The 8,913-nt window shown below is 66.1% G+C and overlaps 1 protein-coding gene across 1 annotated transcript; it reads left to right on the forward strand.

The window, feature by feature from the left end:
• Positions 1-1,209: 1,209 nt before the first annotated feature.
• On the forward strand, positions 1,210-8,459 carry VWCE (von Willebrand factor C and EGF domains). The gene is given in 22 exon segments (XM_051620798.1): positions 1,210-1,464; positions 2,152-2,246; positions 2,363-2,452; positions 2,675-2,803; positions 2,915-2,967; positions 2,969-3,032; positions 3,114-3,230; positions 3,363-3,491; positions 3,740-4,059; positions 4,137-4,230; positions 4,307-4,389; positions 4,555-4,642; positions 4,760-4,845; positions 5,285-5,402; positions 6,041-6,126; positions 6,288-6,384; positions 6,475-6,557; positions 6,660-6,750; positions 7,586-7,668; positions 7,787-7,874; positions 8,053-8,312; positions 8,314-8,459. Coding segments are annotated over 22 exon segments (2,475 nt in total). The 5' UTR covers positions 1,210-1,351; the 3' UTR covers positions 8,422-8,459.
• Positions 8,460-8,913: the final 454 nt, after the last annotated feature.

The raw sequence follows: 8,913 nt of genomic DNA on the forward strand, positions 1-8,913 counted from the left end.
GGGAGGAGGCTTTATTTGGAGATGTCTCAGCCCCGGGAGGACAGGGAGAAGTGGACTGTGATCCTTTCCTGCTGGTCACCAGGTTTTTATGAGCTTGGTTGTTGGGGCTCCTCCACTTTCACTGTTGCTTCCCCTGGCTCCTCACCAGAACTGAGGGGTCCCAGGGAGGCCACCAACCTGCAGAGACCAACACAGCTCCCATCCGTGCTCTCCTTCCCCCAGGAAAACTGGGAATGTTGGTGCTGGGGTGAGGCTGGCAGCCTCCCCTTGGGTTTTTTGGGTGCAAAAGGGGTTAGAAAGGGGGCAGGGCTGGGGGTTTATCCCATTTATCCCACTCTCAGCCACCTCCCCAAGCTAGGAGCAAACACCCAGAGGTAGGATCACATCACCCCCCGTGCACAGGGGCTCCCTCAGCACCCCCAAACCGTGGCTGGGGGGGGGGTCCTGCATGTGCCCCTCCCTCAGCACCCTGAAACCCTGATTTCTGAGGATGATGAGGGGTAACCCCAACCCTTGGGTGAGGGTGTAGGTTTGGGGGAGGGGGCTCGGCAGGGCTGGGGGTGGGTCCCTCCTCAGCCAGGCTGCAGGAATCACCCCCCCCTCCAGCTCTATCCCCCCCTCCGGGGTCAGCAGCTCCAGCCCTTTGCTCCCTGATGTCAATCATTTACCACCTACCTGTGACCTTGGCTCCAGCCCCCGGGGTGGGGTGGGGGGGGGTTGGCTTTTTTGGGGGGTGACCCCCGTGCCGGGGAGCTCTTCCCCCCGGCTTCACCCCAATGTCCCAGCTCCACTTTGGCCCCTTTATCTGCTGCCTGGCTCCTCTTTGGTGGGTCCCAGCGCAGGGTTGGGAAAGCAGCCCAGTGCCGCCAGGAGGAGGAGAAGGAGGAGAAGAAGGAGGAGGGGTAGGGAGAGGCCAAGCCGGAGATTTGCCAGATGTGGGAAAGGAGAGGAGGGAGGGGAGGTGGGGGGGGGGGGGACGAGACACGCTTTTCACCGCTGCTTTTCCCCTCCTTGGGGACCCTTATTCCCTGTCCCAAACCAACCGCTCTTGCTGACCGAGACGCACCCACCGACCCAAGCTGAGCCAACGTGGGGCGAGCATCCCTCTGCCCCCCAAATTGCCGGGCTAAAATGAACCGGGGGCTAAAAGCTTCTCTTGTTTTCATTCCCCCCCCCCCCCCCCTACTACCCCACCCCTCCAACCTCCCGCTCTCTCCTTCCCTCCACCCCCCGCATTGTTCCCGGCTCGCCGGGCGGGAGGAGGAGCAGGGCCAAGGGCCAACATGCGGGCTGCTCCCCGGCGGGAAGGCAGGAATTGGGACCGTGCCCCGGGCTGGGGGAACCTCCTGTCATGTTGGGCGAGCTGCTGCTCTTCCAGGTTGCCTGTGGATCCTTCTTCTTCCCGGGCTGCCAGGGCAGGGTGTACCCCGGGAGGAAGAAACCGGCCAGCTTTGCCGTGGAGAGGTAGCCGGGTTTGCCTTCTTCTTTTCCTTCTCCTTGTCTCCGGCTACACCTGGGGACGGGGCCGGGGGGGCTGTGCGGGGCAGTGCCGTGCGGTGCCAGACCCGGGCTGCCCGCCCCTCCGCCTCTTCTTGGGGTTCTGGAGGGGCTGGCACCCCGCGGGACCCCCCCCTCTGCCCAGCGGCACCTCCTTCAGGTCGTGCTTCCTGCATCCCTGTCCTGCTCCCCGTGTCCTGCTCCCCTCATCCCTGTCCTGCTCCCCTCATCCATGTCCTGCTCCCCATGTCCATGTCCTGCTCCCCTCATCCCTGTCCTGCTCCCCATGTCCATGTCCTGCTTCCCGCACCCGTGTCCTGCTCCCCGCATCCATCTGTTGCTTCCCACCTCCCTGTCCTCCTCCCCACATCCCTGTCCTGTTCCCCGTGTCCTGCCCGGGGACACCTCTCCCTGTCACCTCCTGCTGGGCTGTTGGGCTGAGCTGGGACACAATCCCCTCCCTCCATCCCACCTTGCTTTGGGGTCACACCTCACCCACCTTCACCCCATCCCCACCTCCACCCAGGAACGGGGTGACCGCGGGCACCTTGTGGCCTCTCCCCTGTGTCCCCTTTGACCCGAGGGGGCTCCCCGGGGCCCTTTGCTCCCTGTCCCGGGGCTCAGTGGCCTCAGCCCTCTCGTCCCCCGGCCCAGGCGCCGCGTGGGGCCCCACGTCTGCTTCTCAGCCTTCGGCAGCGGATGTTGTCCCGGCTGGATGCTGGCTCCGGGCAGCGGGCACTGCACCCTACGTGAGTGGGGGGGGGCTCTGGAGGGAGGTGTGGGGGGGCCCAGGTTGGTGGTGGTGGGGGCGGGGTGGTAAGGTCCTTGCCCTCCTGATGTCCTCCTGTCCCTCCCCTCCTCACAGCTCTTTGCTCCTTCGGCTGCGGCGGCGGCGTCTGCGTCGCTCCCAACCTCTGCTCCTGCCCGGATGGGGAGCGGGGCATCACCTGCCCAGGTACCCCCCGCTCCTGCTCACACCCAGAGTTGGGGGACAAACCTCCCTCCCCCCCCCCCCCCCAAGGGTTTTCCTGGCAGGGGCACATTGCTCTTTGTCACCTCCCCAGCCCTGCTAGGGGTAGGGATGCTCCCGGGGCAGGTTGATCCTCTGGGGGGGGAGCGGGTGCTGGTGGTGGTGGGGGGGTGCTGGTACCCCACCAACCCCCTCCCCATCTTTCAGAGCCCCCGGGGACGTGTGGGGAGTACGGCTGCGACCTCTCCTGCAACCACGGCGGGTGCCAGGAGGTGGCCCGTGTCTGTCCCCTCGGCTTCTCCATGGCGGAGACGCCCCACGGCGTCCGCTGCACCGGTGAGCCAGAATGGGGGGGGTGGGGAGGGTCCCGCTGGGATATGGGGGGGGAGGGAAATCCCGGTGCTTCCCCCTCTGCCCAGATCTCCATCTGTCCCCTGTCACCCCCAGACATCGACGAGTGCCTGAGCGCTGCCTGCGAGGGTCCCTGCGTCAACACCGAGGGGGGGGTTTGTCTGCGAGTGCGGCCCCGGGATGCAGCTGGCTGCCGACCGCCACAGCTGCCAGGGTATGGGGGGCCGGGCTGGGGGGCAAATGGGGGGAGGGGGGGGTGGGGGGTGCTCCTGAGCCTTTGTGCCCCCCCCCCCAGACACGGACGAGTGCCTGGCCACGCCGTGCCAGCACCGCTGCAAGAACAGCCTGGGCAGTTACCGCTGCTCCTGCCGGCCCGGGTACCACCTCCACGGGAACCGACACTCCTGCCTGGGTGAGACCCCCCCCCGTCCTGCCCCCCCAGACCTGGGGATGGGACACACACACACAGCTCGGTGCTGCGGGCTCCTCCTTGAGCTGCGCCCCCGAGGTTTGGAGCCCGCTGACAAGTCACTTTGTCCCCAAGATGTCAACGAGTGCTGGTGGCCAGGGGAGCGCCGGGCCTGCCAGCACGGCTGCCACAACACCCCGGGCAGCTTCCTCTGCTCCTGCCGCCCCGGGTACCGGCTCCGCCCCGACAGGGTCTCCTGTGAAGGTATCCGGGCTGGGAGAGGGGGGGTGGGATCATGGAATGGGCTGGGCTGAAGGGACCTTAAAGGTGATCCAGTCCCACCCCCTGCATGGGCAGGGACACCTCCCACCAGCCCAGGCTGCTCCCAGCCCCATCCAACCTGCCCTTCAACACTGCCAGGGATGGGGCAGCCACAGCTTCCCTGTCCCCCCCGGGATGTTCCCAGCTCCCTGCCTGCCCCACATGACTCCTGTTCCTTCCTTTCCTCCCAGGCTATCCCAAATCCATCCTGGCTCCATCGCCCATCCTACAGTCCCTGCAGCATCCGCCCACCCTCGTCCTGCTCCCGCCCAGCTCCGGAGGGTCCCTCCTGCTCCCCAGGGGTTCCCCCTCATCCCACCTCCCCGCCGCAGCTCCGGGTACCCAGCTCCCTCCCTCCGAGCTGTCCCCGGCCACCGAGCTGTCCCCACACCCCGTGGGAGCCCCTGGTACCTCCCCCCCATCAGCCCCTCGCTGTTGGTACCGGGGGGTCCCCCGGGAGCCCGGTGCTCACTGGATGGAGCCTGGGGGGTGCCGGAGCTGCTCCTGCCAGGTGAGCCCCCCAATCCCACCCTCCCTATGCTTCCTCCCAGCCCCAGGTGGGGGCTGAGCCCACTTGTCCCCTTGCAGGGGGGACGAGTGCTCTGCAAAGCCACCAGCTGCCCCGTCACCTGCTCCCACCCCCTGCCCGCCCCGGCCGGGGGCTGCTGCCCCAGCTGTGCAGGTGATCCCTGTCTTCCCCCCCACACCCAGCCCCACTGCTCGGGGTGGCCCCCCCTGACCCCTCTGTCCCCTCCCAGGGTGCCTGCACGAGGGGGTGGCCCGTGCTGAGGGTGATGTTTTCTCCCCATCCGATGGGAATTGCACCGTCTGCATCTGCCTGGTGAGCCCGGGGAGGGGGGGGATGGGGATGGGAACATCCTCCCCCAGCTCAGCCATCCCGGAGCGGGGTGCCCTGGAGGAATGGGGGGGGTGTGACACCCCCATGTTGTCCCCCCATGGTGAAGGGTCTCACTGTCCCTTGGCTGCCCCCTGCTCTCCTCCACAGGCTGGGAATGTTTCCTGCATCTCCCCCGAGTGCCCCCCAGGCTCTTGCCCCAGCCCCTCGGCAGCTGACTGCTGCTCCTGCCAGCCAGGTGGGTACCCCAGGACCCCCATCCCGTGGGGCAGGGGGACCCCAGGGCTCTCTGCTGGGGATGGGGGGGTGGATAGTTCCGGGTGGGGGTTCACCAGGAGACCTCTCTCCTCCCCAGCAAGGTGCATTTTTCGGGGCCACACGTACCCACACGGTGCCCGGTTCAGCCTGGATGGGGACGACTGCACCACCTGTGTCTGCAGGGTAGGTCTTGGGGGTCCCCAGGGATTGGGGGGGGGATCCCCAGGCATGGGGGGATCCCCAGGGATGAAGCGTTCACAGGGATGGATAGTCCCTCAGGATGGGGGATCCCCAGGGACACAGGATCTCTTGGGATGGAGGGTCCCCAAGGATGTGGGGTCCCCAGAGATGTGGGGTACCCAGGGACTGGGGACCCCTAGGGATGTGGGGTTCCCAGGGGTATGGGGTCCCCAGAGATGTGGGGTACCCAGGGACTGGGGACCCCTAGGGATGTGGGGTCCCCAGGGGTGTGGGAACCCCAGGGGTGTGGGGTCCCCAAGGATGCTCCAGGGCTTCCATGTCCCATCCTGCTTGGGCAGCTCCAGCCTCTGCTGGGGGCTGAGGCAGAGTGGGTGGGCACGGGGGTGCAGAGCCAGTGGGTGACATGTCCCCTTGTCCCCAGGGTGGTGAGGTGGAGTGCTCCTTTGCCCCCTGCCCCGTGCTGGACTGTCCCCAGCACCAGCAGCACCTGGGCCCAGGGCAGTGCTGCTTCACCTGCAGGGACCCCCCGGCCCCCGCCGGTGAGACCACGTGGGGGGCACCTGGGGACAGGATGGGGGGGGACAGCTGGGAACAAGGAGAGTGGGGGATCGGGGGGACAGGATGTTGGGGACACCTGGGGATGGAGAGGGTGGGACGTAGGGGACATTAGAGGAAGGGGAGGGTGGGATGTGGCAGATGCCCAGGGACAGGGAGGATGGGAGGGGGGGGCGAGGGAGAGTGGGATTTTTGGGGTGGGGGGGGGACAGGATGTGGGAGATGCCTGGGGACAGGGAGGGTGGGATTGCGGGGGACAGTGAGGACAGGGTGTCAGGAACATCTAGGGATGGGCAGGAAGGGATGGGGGGGACACTTGGGGATGGGGAGGGTGGGAGGCTGGGAATACCTGGGCACAGGGAGGGTGGGATGTGAGGGACAGCTGGGGACAAGGAAGACAGGATGTTTGGTGACACCTGGGGACAGGGAAAGGGGGGGGGGGGAGATGGATGTGGGGGTGCACAGGGACTGGGGTTGCACAGGGGGTGCAGGTGGGGAGTGGGCACAGGACGGGAACCAGCTGGGGTGGAGGGGAACCCACCGGGGGGGTGCTGGAGGGTGATGGGCTGGGGGTGCCTGCCTCCCCCTGTCCCCCCACCCCAGGTTTGTCCCCCCACCCCAGGTTGCTTGGTGGATGACAACGGGGTGGAGTTTCCCATTGGACAGATCTGGTCTCCGGGCGATCCCTGTGAGTTATGCATCTGCCAGGTGAATGAGAACCTGCTCTGCTTCACCCCCCCTTCCTGCCCCCCCCTCCCTCATCCCCCGCCTCGGGCTGCTTGTGGACACCTTCCTCAGCAGCTCCTTGGCCTTTCACCCGGAGGGTTGGAGGTAGCCCAAGGTCTCTGTCAAGTGCTTCATCCCTGCAGGCAGATGGTTCCGTGAGCTGCAAGAGGACGGATTGTCTGGAGACTTGTCCCTACCCCATCCGCATCCCCGGGCAGTGCTGCCCCGACTGCTCAGCAGGTGATGGCTGCTGTCCCCTCCCCGTCCCCTCTGCCCACAGAGGGGGGTCTCCAAACCACTTGGGGGACCACCAGCTGCCCCTCCCCACAGGCTGCACCTACATGGGTAGGATCTTCTACAACAACGAGACCTTCCCCTCTGTCCTGGACCCTTGTCTCAGCTGCATCTGCCTGGTGAGGGCTGCGCTGGGACCCCCCCCCTAGTTGGTTACCCCCTCCTCTATTTTTTCCCCAGCCCACCCTGGTGGGTGCTAAGGTGTGTGTCCTGTCTCACAGCTGGGCTCAGTGGCCTGTTCCCCCGTGGACTGTGCCATCTTCTGCACCTACCCCTTCCACCCCGAGGGCGAGTGCTGCCCCGTCTGCAAGGGTAAGAGCCAAGGGGATGGGAACAGAAGGGACAACTGGCCACCAGCAACTGGCCACTTCTACACCACCAGCTCACCACTGGGGGAACAACTGGCCACCCAGCAGCAGGTAGTGCTGTGGGCAACCTTGGATTGTTCCAAGGAACCTGTGGAGGCACCAGGGAGTGTGTGGGTGACCCCGTTGGCAGCAGCAACCATTCACACCGGGGCAGAGGCAGCTCAGACGTGGGACACGAACCAGTCCTGATGAGCTAAAGGTGACACCAACAAAGGTGTCACCAGCAGCTCGTTTTGGCCTTAACTTCCCTTTTTTAAAACTGGCTTCTGATGGTTTCCAAGCCCAAGTGTTTGACATCACCCTCAGGACATGTTTTTGAGGAGGGTTTGTATTTGCAGGCCTTTAAACATCACTTTTAAAACCTGCTTGGATGGGTTTTTAATGGCACTTGTTTAACAACCCTTTTAGAAAATATCTCAGGCTTGACTGAGGCCCCATTACCTCACGGTTAATGATTCATTTCTCACCTCTGAGCTGCCTTTCTCTCCTTAATCTGTGGTTCCTGGGCTTTGATGGAGTCACCTTTATCCCCTCCTTAATTCCCTGGGTGACAGTTTCCTTGCAAAAAAAACCCCCACAATCCAAGAACCCTGAGCAGAGCCACCTGCTCCCCCAGCTTCTGAGGTGGCCAGTTGGTGGCAACCAGTTAGTGGCGGCCAGTTGGTGGTGGCCAGTTGTCCTAGCCCCAAACCAGGGTGGTGGGGAGCAGGGGGTGCCCTCTCCTGCCTGGTGACCCCCCTCCCCTCCATGCTCTGAGAACTGCCTGCCCCCCCCCCCAGACTGCAATTACCAGGGCAGGAAGGTGGGGAACGGCCAGACCTTCACCCCCGAGGGCCAGCCCTGCACCCGCTGCACGTGCCAGGTGAGGAGGGTCACCCTGGGGTGGCCCCTGTGGGTGGTAGAGGGGACCAGGGAAGGGGACAGCAGGGCTGGCTCACCCCAACCTTCCCCCCCTTCCCCCCACCACCCCTGGGTGGCAGCTCGGGGAGGTGAGCTGTGAGAAGAGGCTGTGTCCCCTGTCCTGTGCCGAGCCGGCCGCCCTGCCCTCCTGCTGCCCACCCTGCCAAGGTAACGGGGGGTGCCCGGGCTCTGGGGTGCTGGTGGCAGGGTCTGCTTTGTGTCCCCACTCCCGGCTTGGGGACCCGGCCAGGCTGCAGCACCCCAGGGGTGGGGGGTTGGGTTGGGTGCCCCCCATCCCTGGCTCCCAGGGGGAGGTGGGTGCTAACCAAAAGCTTCTCTCCGTTAGCCACGGACGTCCGGCTCCCCCTGCAGAGCACTGACCTGTCCCTGTCCCCCTCCCCAGCCCACGAGGACACCCCCCCTGACACCCCACACCCCAGCCCCCCCCCCACATCGACCCGGCCCTCCCGGCACCGACTGGCCCTGCTCCTGCTCCCCAACACAGCCCCCCTGGGCAGCTCTCTGGGAAGTGCCAGGGCTGGGGAGCACCCCCCGAGCACACTGAGCCCCCCCGGGCACCCATCGGCAGCTGCTCTGCCCCCCCGGCACCCCCCCCGAGCCCACAGCCCCCCCAGCTCCCACAGGGTCGAGCCCCAAGGTGCAGGGAGCCCCCGGGGATGCCGACCCCTCTGCCATAGGGCACGTGGCTCCCTAGGGCAGGAGGAGGATGAAGAGGAGGAGGATGAAGAAGGAGGAGGATGAAGAAAGAGGAGGAGGGGGATGAGTGGGGGGGCTGTAGGACCAGCAGGTCTGGCCCACCAGGCCCCCCCCGGGGGAGGGGTGGGTGGCTGGGGAGGAGGTGCCAAGCAGACTGGGTGGGCAACAGCATTCCTGCTCCCATGGGTGCATCCCCACTCCCAGGGGGGCATCCCCACTCCCACGGGTGTTTCCCTGCTCCCATGGGTGCACGGACACCACCTCTCTCTGGGGCAGAGGCCACGTTGTCCCCCTCTGCCCTGGGGTGCCAGGGTCCCCCCAGCCCCTCACACCCCACTGCAGCAGGACTGTGGGGCAGGACCACCACCCACCACCCCCCCCTCGCCCCTCCCCAGCTCTCAGGGTGCAGGATGTGGGGCTGGGAGACAATCCTGGGGTGCCCTGTGCCACCCACCTCCCCCCCCTCCCCCCTCCCCACTCCAGCACCCAC

This window comes from Apus apus, chromosome 5 (assembly GCF_020740795.1).
Source record: "Apus apus isolate bApuApu2 chromosome 5, bApuApu2.pri.cur, whole genome shotgun sequence".
Lineage (NCBI taxonomy): Eukaryota > Metazoa > Chordata > Aves > Apodiformes > Apodidae > Apus > Apus apus.